Source organism: Agelaius phoeniceus, chromosome 27, assembly GCF_051311805.1.
Source record: "Agelaius phoeniceus isolate bAgePho1 chromosome 27, bAgePho1.hap1, whole genome shotgun sequence".
NCBI classification, from domain to species: Eukaryota; Metazoa; Chordata; class Aves; order Passeriformes; family Icteridae; genus Agelaius; species Agelaius phoeniceus.
Genome location: NC_135291.1, coordinates 979,078 through 1,001,614, shown reverse-complemented (window position 1 = coordinate 1,001,614; position 22,537 = coordinate 979,078). Strand labels below are relative to the sequence as shown.

The window sequence follows — 22,537 nt, the reverse complement described above, 5'->3', positions numbered from 1 at the left end:
CTCGAGTCCCTTTGGTGCTACGACCTTGGGCCTGCCCGCGTTCCCCACCAGAATCGCGGGGCGCGGAGGTTCGGGGCCATCACCCCGTGACCACCAGGATCCTGTGGAGCCAAATTTCTCATCCCTAAAAGGACCTTATTGATCATAAATCCCCGCTGTCCGCGCGTCTCTGGCTAACACACGATTGGTCAATCCCAGCTGTGCACGCGTCTAAATTGGAATGCTGATTGGATCTCCTGATTTTTCATGTCTTGCTGTGGTCGTCTGGCCCACCCATGCCTCACTTTTTTCTCTCTTTCCCAAGCCTGCTGAGTCCTGATTGCTCTTCTTCCTGTCTCTCTTTCAAGGCTACACCGACCCCATTTCTGACCACGTCCATTATTCATTGCTGGTGCCCATTGGTGCAAGCAGGCTGGATTGTGCATCGGCTGAGTGCGGCCATCGTCCTGCAAGAACTCCTCCGTCTGCAAAAGACTCCCAGCATGGATCAGTGAAAATTCCCAGAAAATTCCCCAGATTCGTCTCAAATCCCATGTGGGGAGGGGACAGGTGACAGCAGCGATGTCCCCGATGATGTCATGGCCCACAATGATGTCACAGCGGTGACATCACTGACCCCGCAGCAGCCTCGGGATGTCCTCGATGGCTTTTTGGCACCGCTCGGCCACCGTGCGGCCATCGGAGCCACCAGGGCCACCAGAGCCCCCAGGGCCCTTTGTGAGGAGCCTGCAGATGTCCCCAAGTGTCCCCAGCAGGTGACGCGTGGCCAGGCGGGCGCTGGCCTCCCACAGCCGCTCAGCCTCGGCCACCGTGGCCACCGAGGCCTTGGGGACATCAGGGGACGCCTCCTTTGTCCCCTTGTCCCCTTCAGGGTGGCCTCGATGGCCTCGAGCTGGTGCCACCTCTCAAAGACGAAACACCCGGCTCTTGGACACGCGGCCACCACCAAGCGCTCCAGCGGCCCCAGGGCCACCGGCCAGCGCTGTCCCCTCCTGGTGGCCGCCTCCTCCTGTCTGGCACCCTCTTCCTCCTCTCTGGCTGCCTCTTCTTCCTCTCTGGCAGCCTCTTCCTCCTCTCTGGCAGCCTCCTCCTCCTCCTCCTCCTCCTCCTCCTCCTCCTCCTCCTCCTCCTCCTCCTCAGTGCCCACCGCCACCCGGGCCTTGAGCACAGCCCAATCCGAGGCCACCTCCTCCCTGTCCAGGGCCACCGGTGGCTGCTGGGCCATGGCCACCGTGTTGTCCCCACCCTGTGTCCCTGCGGGTGGCCTCACACTGCAGGTCCCCGGCCCGGGCGGTGGCCTCGGTGGTGGCCTCGGTGGTGGCCTCGGTGGTGGCCTTGGTGGTGGCCTCATCCCCACTGGCCTCATCCCCACGGGCCCCGCAGAGCTCAGAGGTGCCCCGGGCCAGCCGGTACCAGCTCTGGGCCAGCACCTGCCAGGCCCAGGCTGAGGCTCCCACCTTGGCCCAGGTGGCCCCGGGGTGGGCCTGAGGGTGGCCAGGGCCTGGCGCAGGGAGGGGACATGGCGGTGGCCCGGGGAGGGGACAGCACGGAGGGTCAGGGCCTTGTGGCGGCTCCAGGCATGGCTGCTCAGGGACCCTGGGCACAGGCGCTGCTGCTCGTCCCTCTGCGGCCCGGGCACGGTGGCCGCCACCTCGCCCAGGGTGGCCACCAGGGCCCCCAGAGCCCAGAGCACCGGAGAAGGGGACACCTGGGCAGGGCACAGGGGAGGTGTCAGGGACCTGGTGGCATTTGTGGCCTCCTGCGGTGGCCCCTGTGCCCTCCCGGGGTCCCCTTTGTCCCCTCCCTGGAGGGCTCTGCTGTCCCCTCTGTCCCTTTGCCACCCCCTCGTCCCCTCTGCCACCCCCTGCCACCCTCCCGCTGTCCCCTCTGCCACCCTCGGTCCCCTCCAGCCCTCTGGCACCTCCCCCCTTCCTGTCACGCCCTCCTGTCCCCTCTGTCACCCCCGTGTCCCCCCACGCCGGGATTGTCACACCTTGAGGGGCTCCATGGCCACTGGGGGCACTCTGGGGACACACTGGGGACACGCAGGGGACACTCTGGGGACACTCTGGGGACACTCAGGGGACACGCAGGGGACACTCTGGGGACACTCAGGGGGCACTCTGGGGATGCTCAGGGGACACTCTGGGGACACTCTGGGGACACTCAGGTGACACTCTGGGGACACTCTGGGGACACTCAGGGGACACTCTGGGGACACTCTGGGGGCACTCTGGGGACACTCTCGGGACACTCTGGGGACACTCTGGGGACACTCAGGTGACACTCTGGGGACACTCAGGGGACATTCTGGGGACACTCTGGGGACACACTGGGGACACTCAGGGGACACTCAGGGGGCACTCAGGGGACACTCTGGGGACACTCTGGGGACACTCTGGGGACACTTAGGGGACACTCTGGGGACACTCTGGGGACACTCTGGGGGCACTCAGGGGACACTCTGGGGACACTCAGGGGACACTCAGGGGACACTCTGGGGACACTCCAGGTGACAAACACGCCCAGGTGACAGCTGGGGACACAGGGGAACGTGGCACGGCCAGATGGAGGAAGCAGGAAGAGGTGACCTCACTGTCCCCCGTGCTCTCCCCACCTGTGGGGCCAGGGCAGGGTCCCCAGTGTCCCCCCAATGTCCCCAGTGGGACCCCGATGTCCCCTGAGTGTCCCCACATGGCCCTGGTGTTGCCCCGATGTCCCCCACAAGCCCCAAGTGTCCCCCAGTGTCCAGCTGGGGACACCAGGGACTCACCGGGGTCCTGTTGGGGACCTTGGGGACACCCCCGTGTCCTTCCCTTGGGGACACCCCCAGGTCCTTCCCTTGGGGACACCGGGGCCACCCTGACGTCCCCTGTCCTCTTTTGGGTTGCCACGATGTCCCCGATGTCCCCGCAGTGTCCCCAACAGGACCCTGGTGTGTCCCCAGGAGGACATCAGGGGACACCTGAGCCTTGTTGGGGACCCCGGGGGGACATTGGGGTCCCCTTGGTGGCCTCGGGGGGGGACATTGGGGACCCAGCGCTGGCCCCACAGGAAGCGGGGGGGGGTGGCGATGTCACCTCTTCCTGCTTCCTCCATCTGGCTGCACCCGTTCCTGTGTGTCCCCAACTGCCACCCGGGCGTGTTTGTCACCAGGAGCGTTCCCAGAGTGTCCCTGGAGTGTCCCCAGAGTGTCCCCAGAGTGTCCCTGGAGCGTCCCCAGAGTGTCCCCGGAGTGTCCCTGGAGCATCCCCAGGTGCCATGGAGCCCCTCGAGGTGCGACAGTCCCGGAGTGGTGGCGGGGGAGGGGACAGAGGGGACACGGGGGTGGCAGAGGGGACACGGGGGGGGCGACAAAAGGCAGTGGGGGACGGAGGGGACACGGGGGTGACAGAGGGGACACGGGGGGGTGACAAAAGGCAGTGGGTGACGGAGGGGACACGGGGGTGGCAGACGGGACACGGGGGGGTGACAAAAGGCAGTGGGGGACAGAGGGGACACGGGGGTGATTGGGGGGACACGGGGGTGACAGGGGGGACACGGGGGTGGCAGAGGGGACACGGGGGTGACAGGGGGGACACGGGGGTGACAGAGGGGACACAGGGGTGGCGGGAGGGACACGGGGCCGCAAAGGGGACAGGAGGGCAGAGGAGGAAGGGGGGAGGTGACAGAGAGGTGGGGGGGGACAACAGGAGGCGGCAGGGGGTGGCAGAGGGGACACGGGGGTGACAAAGGCACAGAGGGGACAGCAGAGCCCTCCAGGGAGGGGACAAGGGGCGCCCCAGGAGGGCACAGGGGCCAGGCCAGCAGGCCGCAGCTGCCACCAGGTCCCTGACAGCTCCCGTGTCCCCTCCCCAGCTGTCCCCGGCCCTGCTGCAGCCGCAGGACAGCGCTGTGGCCATCCTGGGCCAGCTGCTGGCCACCCTGCCCAGAGAGAACGAGACGCTGCTCGGGTCTGCAGCGAGCCTGTCCCGGGACATGGAGGAATTCACCAGGGAACTCCGGGCCACCCTGTACCGCACCGATGACAACTGGCGGTACTGGAATGTCACCAATGATTGTATTAACCCTCTCACCTTCCTGAGCCAGGCCCTGGCCGCCTATGACAGCACCCTAAGGACCCCCCAGGAGCATGGGCAATGGCGGTTCTCCACATGGGAGACGTCACCAAGAAGGCTCATGGAGAGGTGGGCTGAGCTGGCCAAGAAAGCCACCGAGCTCCGCAACACCTGCACGGAGGTGGCCGCTGAGACGGCCAGGTATGAAGCCTTGGTGAGGATACAGGCCGGGGTGGCTGCCAGCGAGGCCACCAGGGCCACCATGGAGAGACAGCGGCTGGAGGCGGCCCTGGGGCTGCTGGAGCGCTTGGGGGCCGCGTGTGACGGAGCCACCGCCTTCCCCTGGAAGCTGTCATGCCTGCTGTGGGAGATGGAGGACACCCTGGTGGGGAGAAAGGAGGCGTCCTCCATTGTCCCCGAGGCCTTGGTGGCCAAGGCGGCCGTGGCCGAGCGGCTGTGGGAGGCCAGCACCCGCCGAGCCGTGGCTCACTTGGTGAGGACATTTCCAGACACCATCAAGCTCTGGTTCACTGGTGCTCCCACCTGCCCCAGTGCCTGTGGGGTGGCCGAGCGGTGCCAAAGAGCCACCGAAGACATCCCGAGGCTCCTTCAACCCCCGGAGCGTCCCCAAGGTGTCCCCAGGGTGTCCCCAGTGAGCACGGAGTTCCAAGAGGTGCGAGGGGGGGGAAGGGGGGACAGAGGGTGGCAAAGGGGACAGGAGGGAGGGGCAGGAAGGGGGGAGGGGACACGGGGGGGGAGGGGGCAGGGGGGATGAGATGGACACAATGGGGAGGAGACACGGGGGGTGGGGGCGGTGGGGGGGGGAAGAGGGGCGGGGCTTGGCGGGGCTCCGAGGGGAGGGGCAGGGGGGGCAGGGGGAACAAGAGGCTGACAAAGGGACGGAGGGGACAGAGGGGACCCCTCGGGGGCAGGGGCCAGCCCAGGACACCACAAGTGCCACCAGGTCCCTGACACCGCCCCTGTCCCCTCCCCAGCTGTCCCCGGCCCTGCTGCAGCCACAGGTCACCGTGGTGGCCACCCTGGGCGAGCTGCTGGCCACCCTGCCCAGGCGGGACGAGGAGATGCTGCTGCCCGAGTCTGCAGTGAGCCTGTACTGGGACCTGGAGGAATTCACCAGGAACCTCCGGGTCACCCTGTACTGCACTGAGGGCACCTGGTGGCGCTGCAATGTCACCTCTGATGATGGTGTCCCTGTCCCCTCCCTGAGCCGGGCCCTGGATGCCTGCAGGAGCACCCCAGGGACCACCTGGGATGATGTGACAATGGCAGCCAGGAAGTGGCACCGGTCGGTGTCGGCGCTTGTGGACAGGTGGGCCAAGCTGGCCAGCAAAGCCACCGAGCTCCGCAACACCTGCAGGAATTTGGCCACCAAGGCGGCCGACAGGGAGGGCACCAACACCGCCCGGGCCAGGGAGCTGCAGGCCGAGGCTGCCCGTGATGGGACAGCTCAGGAACACATGGGGGAGCTGGGTCAGGCCCTGGGCAGGGAGGAGGGGGCCGAGGTGGTGGCCGGGCGTGAAGCCTGGGAGAGCAGAGAGGCCGGGGTGGCTGCCAGCGAGGCCACCAGGGCCACCATGGAGAGACAGCGGCTGGAGGCGGCCCTGGGGCTGCTGGAGCGCTTGGTGGCCGCGTGTGACGAAGCCACCGCCTTCCCCCGGGAGCTGCAGTGGCGGCTCAGGGACACTGAAAACGCCCTCAAGGGGACAAATGAGGCATCCCCCGATGTCCCCGAGGATTTGGTGGCCATGGTGGCCGAGGCCGAGCGGCTGTGGGAGGCCAACGCCCGCCTGGCCAAGGATCACCTGCTGGGGACACTTGGGGACATCATCGGCTTCTATTTCAATGGTGATCCCACCCGCCCCAGTGCCCGTGGGGTGGCCGAGCGGTGCCAAAGAGCCACCGAGGACATCCCGAGGCTCCTCCAAGTCCCAGAGTGTCCCCAGAGCGTCCCCAAGATCTGCCCAGTGAGCCTGGAGCCCCAAGAGGTGCGATGGGGGGCACGGTGGGCAGAGGGGACAGAGGGGACACTCGGGGGACAGGGGGCATGGGGGGTGGGGGAAGGGGCAGTGGGGGATGGGAGGGACAGGAGGGGGTGGCAGGAAGGGGGGAGGGGACAGAGAGGGGGAGGGGAAACGGGGGGGGGCAGGGGGCAGTGGGGGAGGGGGCGGCCATGGTGGGAGTTGGGGTGGCAGAGGGGACAGCAGAGGGGCGGGGCTGGGCGGGGCTCCGAGGGGAGGGGCCATGGGGCAGGGGGAACAAGAGGCTGACAAAGGGACGGAGGGGACAGAGGGGAACCCTCGGGGGCAGGGGCCAGCCCAGGACACCACAAGTGCCACCAGGTCCCTGACACCTCCCCTGTCCCCTCCCCAGCTGTCCCCGGCCCTGCTGCAGCCACAGGTCACCGTGGTGGCCACCCTGGGCGAGCTGCTGGCCACCCTGCCCAGGCGGGGCGAGATGAAGCTTGTGTCCGCAGTGGAACTTTACTGGGACCTGGTGACCTTCACCAAGGAGCTCCGGGTCACGCTGTACTGCACTGAGGGCACCTGGTGGCGCCGCAATGTCACCTCTGATGGTGGTGACCCTGTCCCCTCCCTGAGCCGGGCCCTGGCTGCCTGCAGGAGCACCCCAGGGACCACCTGGGACTGTGTGACAATGGCGGCCAGCGAGTGGCAGGGGTTGGTGGCTGTGCTGGTGAACAGCTGGGCCCGGCTGGCCAGGGCAGCCACCAAGCTCCGCAACTCTGGCATTGAAGCGGCTGCTGAGGCGCTCGACAGGGCAGCCCTGGCCAGGGAGCGGCAGCGCAGGGCTGAAATTTTTGTGACTCCTCAGGAAAACATGGGGGAGCTGGGACAGGCCCTGGGCGGGGAGGAGGGGGCCGAGGAGGAGGACAGCTATAATGTCCAGAGGAGGACAGAGGCCTGGGTGGCTGCCAGCGAGGCCACAAGGGCCACCATGGTGAGACAGCGGCTGGAGGCGGCCCTGGGGCTGCTGGAGCGCTTGGTGGCCGCGTGTGACGGAGCCACCGCCTTCCCCCGGAAGCTGAAGCGCAGGGTTGGGGACATCGAGGTCACCATGGAGGGGACAAATGAGGCGTCCCCCGATGTCCCCGAGGCCTTGGTGGCCAAGGTGGCCGAGGCCGAGCGGCTGTGGGAGGCCAGCGCCCGCCTGGCCAGGGATCACCTGCTGGGGGCAGTTCCAGACGCCAGCAAGCTCTGGTTCACTGGTGGCCCCACCAGCCCCAGTGCCTGTGGGGTGGCCGAGCGGTGCCAAAGAGCCATCGAGGACATCCCGAGGCTCCTTCGAACCCCAGAGTGTCCCCAGAGCGTCCCCAGGGTGTCCCCAGTGAGCCTGGAGCTCCAAGAGGTGCGATGGGGGCAGGGGGAGGGAGATGGGGACAGAGGGGACAGGAGCGGGGAGGGGACAATGGGGGATGGAGAGGACACAGGGGGGGTAGGTGGGGTCAGGAGGTTGCACAGGGGACAGGAGGGAGGGGCTGGAAGGGGGGCGGTGACAGAGGGAGGGAGGGGAAAGGGGGAGGAGCGTGCCGTGGGGAATGGGGGGGACACGGCGGGGAGGGGACACGGGGGTGGCGGTGGTGGCAGAGGGGACAGCAGAGGGGGCAGGGGCTGGGCGGGGCTCCGAGGGGAGAGACAGGGGCTGGCAGAGAGGGGAACTGACATAGAAAGGACGGAGGGGACAGAGGGGACCCCTCGGGGGCAGGGGCCAGCCCAGGACACCACAAGTGCCACCAGGTCCCTGACACCTCCCCTGTCCCCTCCCCAGCTGTCCCCGGCCCTGCTGCAGCCACAGGTCACCGCGGTGGCCACCCTGGGCGAGCTGCTGGCCACCCTGCCCAGACGGGACAATGAGATGATGATGCTGCTCAAGTCCCCATGGTGCCTGTACAGTGAACTGTTGGACTTCACTGCGGTGTTCGACTGCACCCCCTATGGCATTGATGAAGCCTGGTTCCGCCGCAAAGGCACCTCTCGGGTTGAACCTCCCACGTCCCTGAGCCGGGCCCTGGCCGCCTACAGGAGCACCCCATGGACCACCTGGTTCCATGTGAGACTGGCGGCCAGGAAGTGGCAGGAGGCGGTGGATTGGCGTGTTCGCATCTGGGCCGACCAGGCCAGGGCAGCCACCGAGCTCCGCGACGCCTGCAGGGCGATGGTCACTGAGGTGACTCACAAGGTGGCCACCAACACCGCCTGGGCCAGGGAGCTGCAGGCCGAGGCTGCCCATGATGGGACAGCTCAGGAACACATGGGGGAGCTGGGTCAGGCCCTGGGCAGCGAGGAGGGGGCCGAGGTGGTGGCCGGGCGTGAAGCCCAGGTGAGGAGAGAGGCCAGGGTGGCTGCCAGCCTGGCCACTACGGCAAGCAGAAGGAGACAGCGGCTGGAGGCGGCCCTGGGGCTGCTGGAGCGCTTGGTGGCCGCGTGTGACGAAGCCACTGCCTTCACCCGGGAGCTGCAGCGCAGGGTTGGGGACATCAAGGCTGCCCTGAAGGGGACAAATGAGGCGTCCCCTGATATCCCTGAGGCCTTGGTGGCCAAGGTGTCTGTGGCCGAGCGGCTGTGGGAGGCCAGCACCCGCCTGGCCAAGGATCACCTGGAGGGGACACGTCACTACATCTGCAAGGTCTATATCTATGATGAACCTGTCAGCCTCAGCGGCCGTGGGGTGGCCGAGCGGTGCCAAAGTGCCACCGAGGACATCCCGAGGCTCCTTCGACCCCGAGAGCGTCCCCAAGGTGTCCCCAAGGTGGCCCCAGTGAGTGTGGAGCTCCAAGAGGTTCAATGGGGGCGGGGGGGGCCAGGAAAGAGGGAGCACTGTGGGGGGAGGGGAGGGAGCAGTGGGGTCTAGGGGGGACACGGGGGGTGGGGGGGGTGGCAGAGGGGACAGCAGAGGGGCGGGGCTGGGCGGGGCTCCGAGGGGAGGGGCCATGGGGCAGGGGGAACAAGAGGCTGACAAAGGGACGGAGGGGACAGAGGGGGCCCCTCGGGGCAGGGGCCAGCCCAGGACACCACAAGTGCCACCAGGTCCCTGACACCTCCCCTGTCCTCTCCCCAGCTGTCCCCGGCCCTGCTGCAGCCACAGGTCACCGTGGTGGCCACTCTGGGCGAGCTGCTGGCTACCCTGCCCAGGGTGGATGAGGAGAGGCTGGCGTTCATGTCCCCAGGGAGCCTTTACTGGGTCCTGGAGGAATTCACCAATGAGCTCCGGGTCACCCTGTACCGCATTGATGACAGCTGGTGGCACCACAGTGTCACCTCCAATGATGATGATCCTCGCACCTCCCATGATGGTGACCCTGTCACCTCCCTGAGCCAGGCCCTGGCTGCCTGGGAGAGCACCCCAGGGATCACCTGGGGCCATGTGACAATGGCAGCCAGCAAGTGGCACCGGTCGGTGGCTGTGCTTGTGAACAGCTGGGCCCAGCTGGCCAGGAAAGCCACCGAGCTCCGCAACACCTGCAGGAATTTGGCCACCGAGGCGGCCGAATTGGAGGCCATCCACATCGGAGGGGTCAGGGACCTGCTGGAACTTGATGCCGTTGTTAGGAAAGCTCAGGAAAACATGGGGGAGCTGGGTCGGGCCCTGGGCAGGGAGGAGGGGGACTATGAAGCCCAGGAGAGGAGAGAGGTCAGGATGGCTGCCAGCGAGGCCATCAGGGCCACCATGGAGAGACAGCAGGTGGAGGAGGCCCTGGGGCTGCTGGAGCGCTTGGCGGCTGCGTGTGACGGAGCCACCGCCTTCCCCCGGGAGCTGCAGCTCAGGGCTGGGGACATCGAGGCCGCCCTGAAGGGGACAAACGAGGAGTCCCCTGATATCCCTGCGGATTTGGTGGCCAAGGTGGCCGAGGTCGAGCAGCTGTGGGAGGCCAATGCCCGCCTGGCCAAGGATCACCTGCTGGGGACACTTGGGGACATCATCGGCTTCTATTTCAATGGTGATCCCACCCGCCCCAGTGCCCGTGGGGTGGCCGAGCGGTGCCAAAGAGCCACCGAGGACATCCCAAGGCTCCTCCAAGTCCCAGAGTGTCCCCAGAGCGTCCCCAAGATCTCCCCAGTGAGCCTGGAGCCCCAAGAGGTGCGATGGGGGGCACGGTGGGCAGAGGGGACAGAGGGGACACTCGGGGGACAGGGGGCATGGGGGGTGGGGAAAGGGGCAGTGGGGGATGGGAGGGACAGGAGGGGGTGGCAGGAAGGGGGGAGGGGACAGAGAGGGGGAGGGGAAACGGGGGGGAGGGGGCAGTGGGGGAGGGGGCGGCCATGGTGGGTGTTGGGGGTGGCAGAGGGGACAGCGGAGGGGCGGGGCTGGGCGGGGCTCCGAGGGGAGGGGCCATGGGGCAGGGGGAACAAGAGGCTGACAAAGGGACGGAGGGGACAGAGGGGACCCCTCGGGGGCAGGGGCCAGCCCAGGACACCACAAGTGCCACCAGGTCCCTGACACCGCCCATGTCCCCTCCCCAGCTGTCCCCGGCCCTGCTGCAGCCACAGGTCACCGTGGTGGCCACCCTGGGCGAGCTGCTGGCCACCCTGCCCAGGAGGGACGAGGAGATGCTGCCCGTGTCCACCGTGAGCCTGTACTGGGACCTGGTGACCTTCACTGAGAGCCTCCGGGTCACCCTGTACTGCACTGAGGGCACCTGGTGGCACCGCAATGTCACCTCCGATGATGGTGACCCTGTCCCCTCCCTGAGCCAGGCCCTGCCTGCCTGGGAGAGCACCCCATGGACCACCTGGGGCCATGTGACAATGGCAGCCAGGAAGTGGCACCGGTCGGTGTCTGCGCTTGTGAACAGCTGGGCCCAGCTGGCCAGGGCAGCCACCAAGCTCCGCAACACCTGCAGGGATTTGGCCACCGAGGCGGCCGACAGGGAGGGCACCAACACCGCCCGGGCCAGGGAGCTGCAGGCCGAGGCTGCCCGTGATGGGACAGCTCAGGAACACATGGGGGAGCTGGGACAGGCCCTGGGCAGGGAGGAGGGGGCCGAGGTGGTGGCCGGGCATGAAGCCCAGGTGAGGAGAGAGGCCAGGGTGGCTGCCAGGGAGGCCACAAGGGCCACCATGGAGAGACAGCGGCTGGAGGCGGCCCTGGGGCTGCTGGAGCGCTTGGTGGCCGCGTGTGACGGAGCCACCGCCTTCCCCCGGGAGCTGCAGCGCAGGGTTGGGGACATCGAGGCCGCCCTAAAGGGGACAAATGAGGGATTCTTTGATATCCCCGAGGATTTGGCGGCCAAGGTGGCTGTGGCCGAGCGGCTGTGGGAGGCCAACGCCTGCCTGGCCAAGGATCACCTGCTGGGGACACTTGGGGACATCCACGACCTCCTCTTGAGTCCCTATGATGGTTACGGTGGCCCCGATGGCCCTGGCAGCTGCGCGGTGGGCGAGCGGTGCCAAAAAGCCATCGAGGCCATCCCAAGGCTGCTTCAGGACAGTGACGTCACTGCTGCGACGTCATCACGGCAGTGACATCATTGGGGACATCACTGCTGTCACCAGTGCCCTCCCCGTGCAGTCTTTGAGACAGATTTGGGGAATTTCCTGGGAATTTTCCATGATACTGTCCCAAATCCTGCTGGGAATTCCTGGGGTGACATCACTGGGGACACTCAGGGGGGACACTCGGGGACAGGGGTGAATGAGTCCCCTCAAGAGCGTCCAGCTTTCCACTGCGCAGCAGAGCCAGGCCATGAATTGCCATTTTATAATTGGCTTCTGCAATTCTGCATTGGCTTCTGCAATTCTGCCTTGCCTTTTGCACTTTTGTATTGCATTTTACACATTGTTATTGATCACCAGCAATTTGATACTGATTTTGATTATCGATGATTCCTTGTAGCTTCTGGTTGGTGCAATAGAATCTATCCGTTCATGTGTGCACCATGCAGCCTATAAATAAATAAATAAATTAATTAATGTCCTCTCTATAAATCAGACCGGGCTGATCTGAACTCTGTGTCTGACACATCACTGACCCCATCGAGAGACGAGTGGTCAATAAATCCATCCCAACGTTCCTTGAGGGGAGCACAGCCAGGGAGCTGCTTCAAGGCGCTGTCACTGAGATATTTCCCCTTGGAAACCCTGGGTGGGATGCAAATACACCCGAGCAGATGGCAAAACTAAAATGATATCAAAGCCTCGTGGAATGGGGGTTAAAACATGGGGTCTCTAAAAGCTGTAAATTGGCCAAAGCTTCGCCAAGTGAGGCAAAATGATGATGAATCAAACACTGATTTTTTAAACAGGTGAAGAGAAACCGCCATCAAATATGCTGATCTAGATCCTGAATCAGCTGAGGGTAAAGCACATCTGGGTTTGTTTTGGGTGCGTCACGCTTCAAATGATATAAGAAGAGAAGATAAAGGGAGTTCAGGACATGGATAAATTCCTGGAGGTTGGCTGGAAGGTGTTTTGAGACAGGGGCCCAGCTGCAAGAGTTAATCCCAGCCTAGCACTGTGACCGTGTTCACAGGGGTCTTGTGTTGAGGGAAGAGACGAGGATCTGACTCCAGGTTTCAGAAGGCTTGAATTTTTATTTTATGATATATATTGCATTAAAACTATACTAATAGAAGAAAAGGTTCTTATCAGAAGGCGAGCTAAGTTAGGAATAGAAAGGAAAGAAAATTAACAAAGGCAGCTGTCTCGGACTCTCTCTCCAAGCCAGCTGGGCTGTGATTGGTGTGGTGGTTTGACAGGAAATGTGTTTTCTGGGATGCTGTGCTCAGGCCATGGATGCTCAGATTTTAATATTGGCATCTAATGTGGCCATTAGGACATGGATCCGCCTCTGAGAACATGGGGTTAAAAGCAGGGCTCTCCCCTGGGAGGCTCTCTTGGGTTCCGGGGGGAAAGAGTTCGGGTCTCTGCCCCGGCCCAGCTGCTGGCTGGGCAGGGAGAGGGGAAAAGCCATGTGGCCGGGAGAGGTAGGCCTGAGCCCGGGGGTGGAAGGGTGGAAGAGAGAGAGAGAGACACCGGGAGCCATCGGGCAGCCCCCCCTGAGAGACACAGAGAGAGAGAGAGAGAGAAAGAGAGAGAGAGAGAGGGAGAGAGAGAGAGAGAGAGAGAGAGAGAGAGAGAGAGAGAGAGAGAGAGAGAGCCACTGCCTGGGACTGTAACCTTGAGACTGGATAAACATGGATAAACATGGATAAACATGGATAAACATGGATAAACATGGATAAACATGGGCCTGTGCCGGCAGCACGGCTGGGACGGAGAAGGGGGGGGTTCAGCCGGCCGCTTGTAGGAGCTTTTAACCCCTTTTTGGAGAATGAGAACTTTACAGATCATTGACCTCTCCTAGAAGATAGAATGGAAGATGAGGAAAGAATGTGCAAGTGTGAGAGAGCTCTGGGCGAGTGAGAAATCGTGGAAGAGTAGAGAAGAATCCTAGTGGCAAGAGATGATGGAGTGGCTTTTGCTGGACTCTTTTTGTACAGCCATGGACAGAACCATGTTCCTTGTGACACAGAGACTGCATCTAGGGGGAGGCAATGCCTCAGAACCAAGAGGGTTCAGTGTTGGTGCCCCTCAGCCCCAGGGGGTGAAAAAATATGGGGGGGACAGGTGTCCCAAAAGAGAGACTGTGGGGACAGGTGTCCCAAAGGAGAGACTGTGCCTTTTTTGGATCGGGACAGAGCATCCTTAAAAAGACAACCCCAGAAGCAGCTCTGGTCCGTGTTCAGTGGTGAGAGCACTGGACATGAAAAGGAAGAGGTCACGATGGCAGATGGACTCCGGCCGGTGCCACGAGTGACACGGAAACACACGAGGCTTCAGCTGTGTTTCCAGGGGAAGCCCATGGTACAAGAAGGACTCCTCTCCTCTTGATGAACTGAGGATTGATTGCCTGAAGGGTGGTGCTGGACTAAGAGTTGGTGATTTGAGGAACAGATGTATTGTGTTGGAAATTTGGTGGGGGGAGGAGGAAATGTATTTGTAAGGTTTTCATTTTTCCTGTGTGTGTTCCTTTTATCTATAGTTGTGGTGTAGTTAATAAAGTTTTATTTTCTTTCCTTTCCTAAGTAGGAGCCTGCTTTGCTTATTCCTGGTCACATCTCACAGCAGAAACCAGGGAGAGGGCATCCTCATGGGGGCACTGGCATTGTGCCAGTGTCACACCAGGACACTGGGGCACATGAAATCCAGGATTCCAGGGGCACACGGAATTCAGGATTCCCAGAGCACACAAAATTCAGGATTCCTGGGGCACATGAAATTCAGGATTCCCAGGGCATACGAATTCAGGACTCCCACGGCACACAAAGTTCAGGATTCCAGGGGGACAGGAAATTCAGGATTCCCAGGGCATACAGAATTCAGGATTCCTGGGCACAGGAAGTTCAGGATTGCCGGGGCACAGGAGCGGACCCTGATCGGTCCCTCAGGGCTGAGCTCCGGCGGTGCCAGGGAATTCTCTCTGCAGGCACAGCCCGGCCGCCCTCCTCCCATGCCCAAAGCCACAGAGAGACGCTGCCCCCAACCCCTGCCCCCATCCTCTGCTGTCTCTGTTCCCCACTCCCGGAGAAACTCCCAAAAACCAGAGCAGTTCCCCCTCCCCGCCTTCTCAGCCCTCAGAGCCTCTCAGCAACGCAATGGGGAAAAAACCCCAAAGTAACAAGGAGAGAACAGAAAATCCCAATCCCCAACAGGGCGGGGGTGGCTGCGGTTTTTGGGGTCCCAGCGACGCCCGGGGCGGGCTCAGTGCTCAGCACCCCCCAAACCACAGCCGGATGTGAGAAACAAAGTTCACTGCTCGGAAATTGCCAACGTTTAATAGGGGCTATAAAAGGACTTTAGCACAAGAAGTCGCCTCTAACTTAACCCATCGTTCTCCACACCCGGTCCCGCGGCGGGGCTGCAAACACATTCCTGAGTCTGGACCTTGCTCAAACATTCCCGGGAGGTTTGGATGCTCCAGGAGCTCCTGTTGGCTTTGAACCTCTGCCTTTGTCTGCTGGACACTCTGTGGATTGGGTCCATGTATTTGATTTCTTCTCCTGGTTCCATCCTGTTGTTTCACACCCCCTGATCGATTCATAAATTCTCCTCAGGTTTGTGTCGCTGCTGTCACCACCTGCAGAGGCCGGGCCCAGGCGTGAGAAACAAGGGAATTGTTTTACACCACTGAGTCAGTTACACAAAAGCATTTTAACATGTACAGTCCCTATTTTAATATTTATTAGTTGTCTATTTAATTTTTTGAACATTTTAATGCCCGTGATATATTGATTTCTTACTTTTGTTTATTATTTATTATTTTTAGATGTAAAAATATATTACTGCAGGAGTGACTGCGCGAGTTGGGATTTTCAACAACCAAATTGTGAAATTGCAGCTCTCAACCTTTCTGAAATCTTCCAGTGGAAAGGTTCCCAAACTCTCCCAGCAGCATTGGTCACCACGGGAAAAGCCCCTGCATCATTTCAGAGAAAAGTCCCTTCCCCAGCAGCTTCCGCAATAACTCCCTTCCACTTTCGTTTCTGAGCTGCTTCTGTTTCAGGGCCACATTCCAACTCCGATTCCTCATTCTCTACAGCCTGAGAGGGAGGGTTTCGTTTAACCGGCTCCAGCGCTGGCTCAGAGACAAACTGAGAGGGCACTGGCCGCTTTCCTGGCTGTCTGTCTGAACCCACTATCACTGGCAAGCCCATTTTCTCACAAGAAAAGTCTCTTTTGGGGACAGCCAAATCCTTTTGTCCAATTCCCAATTTTTGCAATTTGTCCACCAAAGATTTTAAACCCTCTTCGATAGCAGTATTATTCACAATAACATCTCCTTCCTTATCGTTTTCACTTACAGCGGGTTTAGTTTCTAAATTACTGTCATCAACAGTTTCTTCACTCTGAGTGCATCTGTCCTGTGTCCTGCACACCAATCCCCAGAGAGGTTTTTTATTCTGATTACAGCTTTGTCCTGTGCTCTGCACACCAATCCCCAGAGAGGTTTTTTATTCTGATTACAGCTTTGCTCTGTGCTCTGCACACCAATCCCCAGAGAGGTTTTTTATTCTGATTACAGCTTTGTCCTGTCCTGCACACCAATCCCCAGAGAGGTTTTTCACTCCCATTACAGCTTTGTCCTTTGACAGCCCAATCCCCAGGGAGGTTTTTCACTCCCATTACAGCTCTGTCCTGTGTCCTGCACACCAATCCCCAGAGAGGTTTTTCACTCCCATTACAGCTTTGTCCTGTGTCCTGCACACCAATCCCCAGAGAGGTTTTTCACTCCCATTACAGCTTTGTCCTGTGTCCTGCACACCAATCCCCCAGAGAGGTTTTTCACTCCCATTACAGCTCTGTCCTGTGTCTGACAGCCCGGCCCCCCCAAGGGGCAGCAGCTTCCTCATTCCCGCTCGGAGCTGGAGGAGCTCTCGGTCCATCCAATGCTCGATTCTGAGCTCAGGGGCCGTGGGCTGCCTGCGGGGATATCTGAGGCGGCAGGAAACAGCTGCTGAGCTGAAGTTGCTGGGAATGCCTGAGGCTGTTCTGACTCTGGCAGGAAACAGCTGCTGAGCTGAAGTTGCTGGGAATGCCTGAGGCTGTTCTGACTCGGAGGCAAGGGCTGCACATCCCCAGCAGCAGCAGCAGCTGCTTTCCTCTCTGCCTTTAGGGCTTGCAGCACCTCTATGCTAATTTCCCACAAAGCAGCAGATTTAGGCGCCTCTTTGGCCTCACTCTGGCCAGATGCAACTGAGTCCCACAACATCCGCCCCACAGCTTCCCATGCTGAAATCTCAAAGGCGACCGCTGCTCCTGCTGTGAGATCACGGTGCCAAGCCCAATAGTCCCTTCACGCTGGAAGCATCGCACTTTTGTTCTCTCTTGGAGAGGATGTGTTGGAGGAGTTTCTGAACACCTTCCCTTCCATGTCCAGACCCCATCTCCTGCCCGGCCGCTCACCTTGATCAGGGTGAGATTCAAGTCGGCTACGATTGGGGCTCCAGGACCCTTTCCCTCTCCCCGGGGCAGTGAGGAGCCTTTCGAGCAGTTTCTCCTCTCCTCGAGGGTTGGCTCCGATGCCCTGCGCAGCGGCCAAATCGCCGACCTCGAGTCCCTTTGGTGCTACGACCTTGGGCCTGCCCGCGTTCCCCACCAGAAACGCGGGGCGCGGAGGTTCGGGGCCATCACCCCGTGACCACCAGGATCCTGTGGAGCCAAATTTCTCATCCCTAAAAGGACCTTATTGATCATAAATCCCCGCTGTCCGCACGTCTCTGGCTAACACACGATTGGTCAATCCCAGCTGTGCACGCGTCTAAATTGGAATGCTGATGGGATCTCCTGATTTTTCATGTCTTGCTGTGGTCGTCTGGCCCACCCGTGGCTCACTTTTTTCTCTCTTTCCCAAGCCTGCTGAGTCCTGATTGCTCTTCTTCCTGTCTCTCTTTCCAGGCTACACCGACCCCATTTCTGACCACGTCCATTATTCATTGCTGGTGCCCGTTGGTGCAAGCAGGCTGGATTGTGCATCGGCTGAGTGCGGCCACTGTCCTGCAAGAACTCCTCCGTCTGCAAAAGACTCCCAACATGGATCAGTGAAAATTCCCAGAAAATTCCCCAGATTCGTCTCAAATCCCATGTGGGGAGGGGACAGGTGACAGCAGCGATGTCCCCGATGATGTCATGGCCCTCAGTGATGTCACAGCGGTGACATCACTGACCCCGCAGCAGCCTCGGGATGTCCTCGATGGCTTTTTGGCACCGCTCGGCCACCGTGGGCCATCGGAGCCCCCAGGGCCCTTTGTGAGGAGCCTGCAGATGTCCCCAAGTGTCCCCAGCAGGTGACACGTGGCCAGGCGGGCGCTGGCCTCCCACAGCGGCTCAGCCTCGGCCACCGTGGCCACCGAGGCCTCGGGGACACCAGGGGATGCCTCCTTTGTCCCCTTCAGGGTGGCCTTGATGGCCTCGAGCGGGTGCCACCTCTCAAAGACGAAACACCCGGCTCTTGGACACGCGGCCACCACCAAGCGCTCCAGCGGCCCCAGGGCCACCGGCCAGCGCTGGCCCCTCCTGGTGGCCGCCTCCTCCTCCCTGGCACCCTCATCCTCCTCTCTGGCTGCCTCTTCTTCCTCTCTGGCAGCCTCTTCCTCCTCTCTGGCAGCCTCCTCCTCCTCCTCCTTCTCCTCCTCCTCCTCCTCAGTGGCCACCGCCACCTGGGCCTTGAGCACAGCCCAATCCGAGGCCACCTCCTCCCTGTCCAGGGCCACCGGTGGCTGCTGGGCCATGGCCACCGTGTTGTCCCCACCCTGTGTCCCTGTGGGTGGCCTCACCCTGCAGGTCCCCGGCCCGGGCGGTGGCCTCGGTGGTGGCCTCGGTGGTGGCCTCGGTGGTGGCCTCATCCCCACGGGCCCCATAGAGCTCGGAGGTGCCCCGGGCCAGCCGGTACCAGCTCTGGGCCAGCCCCTGCCAGGCCCAGGCTGAGGCTCCCACCTTGGCCCAGGTGGCCCCGGGGTGGGCCTGAGGGCGGCCAGGGCCTGGCGCAGGGAGGGGACATGGCGGTGGCCTGGGGAGGTGACAGCACGGAGGGGACACTCAGGGCCTTGTGGCGGCTGCAGGCACAGCTGCTCAGGGACCCTGGGCACAGGCGCTGCTGCTCGTCCCTCTGCGGCCCGGGCACGGTGGCCGCCACCTCGCCCAGGGTGGCCACCAGGGCCCCCAGAGCCCAGAGCACCGGAGAAGGGGACACCTGGGCAGGGCACAGGGGAGGTGTCAGGGACCTGGTGGCATTTGTGGCCTCCTGCGGTGGCCCCTGTGCCCTCCCGGGGTCCCCTTTGTCCCCTCCCTGGAGGGCTCTGCTGTCCCCTCTGTCCCTTTGCCACCCCCTCATCCCCTCTGCCACCCCCTGCCACCCTCCCGCTGTCCCCTCTGCCACCCTCGGTCCCCTCCAGCCCTCTGTCACCTCCCTCCTTCCTGTCACGCCCTCCTGTCCCCTCTGTCACCCCCGTGTCCCCCCACGCCGGGATTGTCACACCTTGAGGGGCTCCATGGCCACCTGGGACACTCTGGGGACACTCTGGGGACACTCAGGGGACACACTAGGGACACGCAGGGGACACTCTGGGGACACTCAGGGGACACTCAGGGGACACTCTGGGGACACACTGGGGACACTCTGGGGACACTCTGGGGACACTCAGGGGACACTCCAGGTGACAAACACGCCCAGGTGACAGTTGGGGACACAGGGGAACGTGTCACGGCCAGATGGAGGAAGCAGGAAGAGGTGACCTCACTGTCCCCCATGCTCTCCCCACCTGTGGGGCCAGGGCAGGGTCCCCAGTGTCCCCCCAATGTCCCCAATGGGACCCTGATGTCCCCTGAGTGTCCCCACATGGCCCTGGTGTTGCCCCAATGTCCCCCACAAGCCCCAGGTGTCCCCCAATGTCCAGCTGGGGACACCAGGGACTCACCGGGGTCCTGTTGGGGACCTTGGGGACACCCCCGGGTCCTTCCCTTGGGGACACCCCCGGGTCCTTCCCTTGGGGACACCGGGGCCACCCTGACGTCCCCTGTCCTGTTTTGGGTTGCCACGATGTCCCCGATGTCCCCGCAGTGTCCCCAACAGGACCCTGGTGTGCCCCCGGTGTCCCCAGTAGGACATCAGGGGACACCTGAGCCTTGTTGGGGACCCCGGGGGGACATTGGGGTCCCCTTGGTGGCCTCGGGGGGGGACATTGGGGACCCAGCCCTGGCCCCACGGGAAGGGGGGAGGGGTGGTGATGTCACCTCTTCCTGCTTCCTCCATCTGGCTGCACCCGTTCCTGTGTGTCCCCAACTGCCACCCGGGCGTGTTCGTCACCAGGAGCGTCCCCAGAGTGTCCCTGGAGTGTCCCCAAGGCATCCCCGGAGCGTCCCTGGAGCGTCCCCAGGTGCCATGGAGCCCCTCGAGGTGCGACAGTCCCGGAGTGGTGGCGGGGGAGGGGACAGAGGGGACACGGGGGTGGCAGAGGGGACACGGGGGGGGGGGGGGGGGGCAGGTGACAAAAGGCAGTGGGGGATGGAGGGGACACGGGGGTGGCAGAGGGGACACGGGGGGGTGACAAAAGGCAGTGGGGGACAGAGGGGACACGGGGGTGGTTGTGGGGACACGGGGGTGGCAGAGGGGACACGGGGGGGTGACAAAAGGCAGTGGGTGACAAAAGGCAGGGACACGGGGGTGACCAGGGGGACACAGGCATGACGGGGGGGACACGGGGGTGGCGGGAGGGACAGGGGGCATCGCAAAGGGGACAGGAGGGCAGAGGAGGAAGGGGCGAGGTGACAGAGAGCTGGGGGGGGACAACAGGAGGCGGCAGGGGGTGGCAGAGGGGTCAGGGGGGTGACAAAGGCACAGAGGGGACAGCAGAGCCCTCCAGGGAGGGGACAAGGGGCGCCCCAGGAGGGCACAGGGGCCAGGCCAGCAGGCCGCAGCTGCCACCAGGTCCCTGACAGCTCCCGTGTCCCCTCCCCAGCTGTCCCCGGCCCTGCTGCAGCCGCAGGACAGCGCTGGGGCCATCCTGGGCCAGCTGCTGGCCACCCTGCCCAGGGAGAACGAGACGCTGCTCGGGTCTGCAGCGAGCCTGTCCCGGGACACGGAGGAATTCACCAGGGAACTCCGGGCCACCCTGTACCGCACCGATGACACCTGGCGGAAATGGAATGTCACCAATGATTGTATTAACCCTCTGACCTTCCTGAGACAGGCCCTGGCCGCCTATGACAGCACCCTAGGGACCCCCCAGGAGCCTCGGCAATGGCAGTTCTCCACATGGGACACGTCACTGGAAAGCCTCAAGGACAGCTGGGCCCAGCTGGCCAAGAAAGCCACCAAGCTCCGCAACACCTGCAGGGATTTGGCCACCAAGGCGGCCGACAGGGAGGCCACTGCCACCGCCCGGGCCAGGGAGCTGCAGGCCGAGGCTGCCCGTGATGGGACAGCTCAGGAACACATGGGGGAGATGGGACAGGCACTGGGCCCAGGTGAGGAGGGGGCCGAGGTGGTGGCCGGGCGTGAAGCCCAGGAGAGGAGAGAGGCCAGGGTGGCTGCCAGGGAGGCCATCAGGGCCACCATGGAGAGACAGCGGCTGGAGGCGGCCCTGGGGCTGCTGGAGCGCTTGGTGGCCGCGTGTGACGGAGCCACCGCCTTCAACCGGGAGCTGCAGCGCAGGGCTGGGGACATCGAGGGCACCTCGGAGGGGACAAATGAGGAGTCCCCCGATGTCCCGAAGGACATGGAGGCCAACGTGGCCGAGGCTGAGCGGCTGTCGGAGGCCAACGCCCGCCTGGCCAAGGATCACCTGCTGGGGGCAGTTCCAGACGCCATCAACATCTTCTTCGCTGTTGGCCCCACCAGCCCCAGTGCCTGTGGGGTGGCCGAGCGGTGCCAAAGAGCCACCGAGCAGCACCAAAGAGCCATGTTCTGGTTCTCTCACCCCCCACCATGTCCCCAGAGCATCCCCAGGGAGTCCCCAGTGAGCCTGGAGCCCCAAGACGTGCGATGGGGGGGGCGGGGGAGAGAGATGGGGACAGAGGGGACAGGAGGGGGGGGGGCAAAGGGGGATGGAGAGGACACCGGGGGGGGGGGGGTGGGCGGGGTCAGGAGGTTGCACAGGGGACAGGAGGGAGGGGCCGGAAGGGGGGCGGTGACAGAGAGGGGGAGGGGAAAGGGGGAGGAGCGTGCAGTGGGGAATGGGGGCGACACGGCGGGGAGGGGACACGGGGGTGGCGGTGGTGGCAGAGGGGACAGCAGAGGGGCGGGGCTGGGAGGGGCTCCGAGGGGAGGGGCCATGGGGCAGAGGGAACAAGAGGCTGACAAAGGGACGGAGGGGACAGAGGGGACCCCTCGGGGGCAGGGGCCAGCCCAGGACACCACAAGTGCCACCAGGTCCCTGACACCTCCCCTGTCCCCTCCCCAGCTGTCCCTGGCCCTGCTGCTGCCACAGGTCACCACGAGGGCCACCCTGGGCGAGCTGCGTGCCACCCTGCCCAGGCGGGACGAGGAGATGATGATGCTGCCCAAGTCCCCAAGTTTCCTGTACAATGAACTGTTTGGCTTCACCAAGGAGTTCGACTGCAGCCCCTGTGGCATTGATGAAGCCTGGTTCCGCCGCAATGGCACCTCTGAGGATCCACCTCCCACGTCCCTGAGCCGGGCCCTGGCCGCCTACAGGAGAACCCCAGGGACCACCTGGGATGATGTGAGACGGGCGGCCAGGGAGTAGCAGGAGGCGGTGGATGGGCGAGTTGAGATGTGGGATGACCTGGCCAGGAAAGCCACCAAGCTCCGCGACGCCTGCAGGGCGATGGTCACTGAGGTGACTCACAAGGTGGCCACCAACACCGCCCGGGCCAGGGATCTGCAGGCCGAGGCTGCCCGTGATGGGACAGCTCAGGAACACATGGGGGAGCTGGGTCAGGCCCTGGGCAGGGAGGAGGGGGCCGAGGTGGTGGCCGGGTGTGAAG

At 63.2% G+C, this 22,537-nt stretch overlaps 2 protein-coding genes across 2 annotated transcripts; both read left to right on the top strand.

The window, feature by feature from the left end:
- The first annotated feature begins 3,261 nt into the window (after positions 1 to 3,261).
- On the top strand, positions 3,262 to 11,902 carry LOC129134394 (uncharacterized). The gene is made up of 7 exons (XM_077191073.1): positions 3,262 to 3,276; positions 3,859 to 4,731; positions 5,075 to 6,064; positions 6,450 to 7,442; positions 7,863 to 8,852; positions 9,153 to 10,172; positions 10,556 to 11,902. The coding sequence occupies exons 1-7, from the start codon at positions 3,262 to 3,264 to the stop codon at positions 11,555 to 11,557; spliced, it is 5,883 nt and encodes a 1,960-aa protein (XP_077047188.1). The 3' UTR covers positions 11,558 to 11,902.
- An 8,041-nt stretch (positions 11,903 to 19,943) lies between these two features.
- On the top strand, positions 19,944 to 22,296 carry LOC143695864 (uncharacterized). Its single transcript, XM_077191072.1, has 3 exons — positions 19,944 to 19,985; positions 20,548 to 21,546; positions 22,018 to 22,296. The coding sequence occupies exons 1-3, from the start codon at positions 19,971 to 19,973 to the stop codon at positions 22,294 to 22,296; spliced, it is 1,293 nt and encodes a 430-aa protein (XP_077047187.1). The 5' UTR covers positions 19,944 to 19,970.
- The last annotated feature ends 241 nt before the right edge of the window (positions 22,297 to 22,537 follow it).

Bases quoted from the DNA above. Each gene is read 5' to 3' on its own strand.
- LOC129134394 (XM_077191073.1), top strand. The intron at 7,443-7,862 runs GTGCGATGGGGG...TCCCCTCCCCAG, and splicing joins TGAGCCTGGAGCTCCAAGAG to CTGTCCCCGGCCCTGCTGCA. The intron at 8,853-9,152 runs GTGAGTGTGGAG...TCCTCTCCCCAG, and splicing joins GTGTCCCCAAGGTGGCCCCA to CTGTCCCCGGCCCTGCTGCA.
- LOC143695864 (XM_077191072.1), top strand. The intron at 21,547-22,017 runs GTGAGCCTGGAG...CTGCTGCCACAG, and splicing joins GCATCCCCAGGGAGTCCCCA to GTCACCACGAGGGCCACCCT.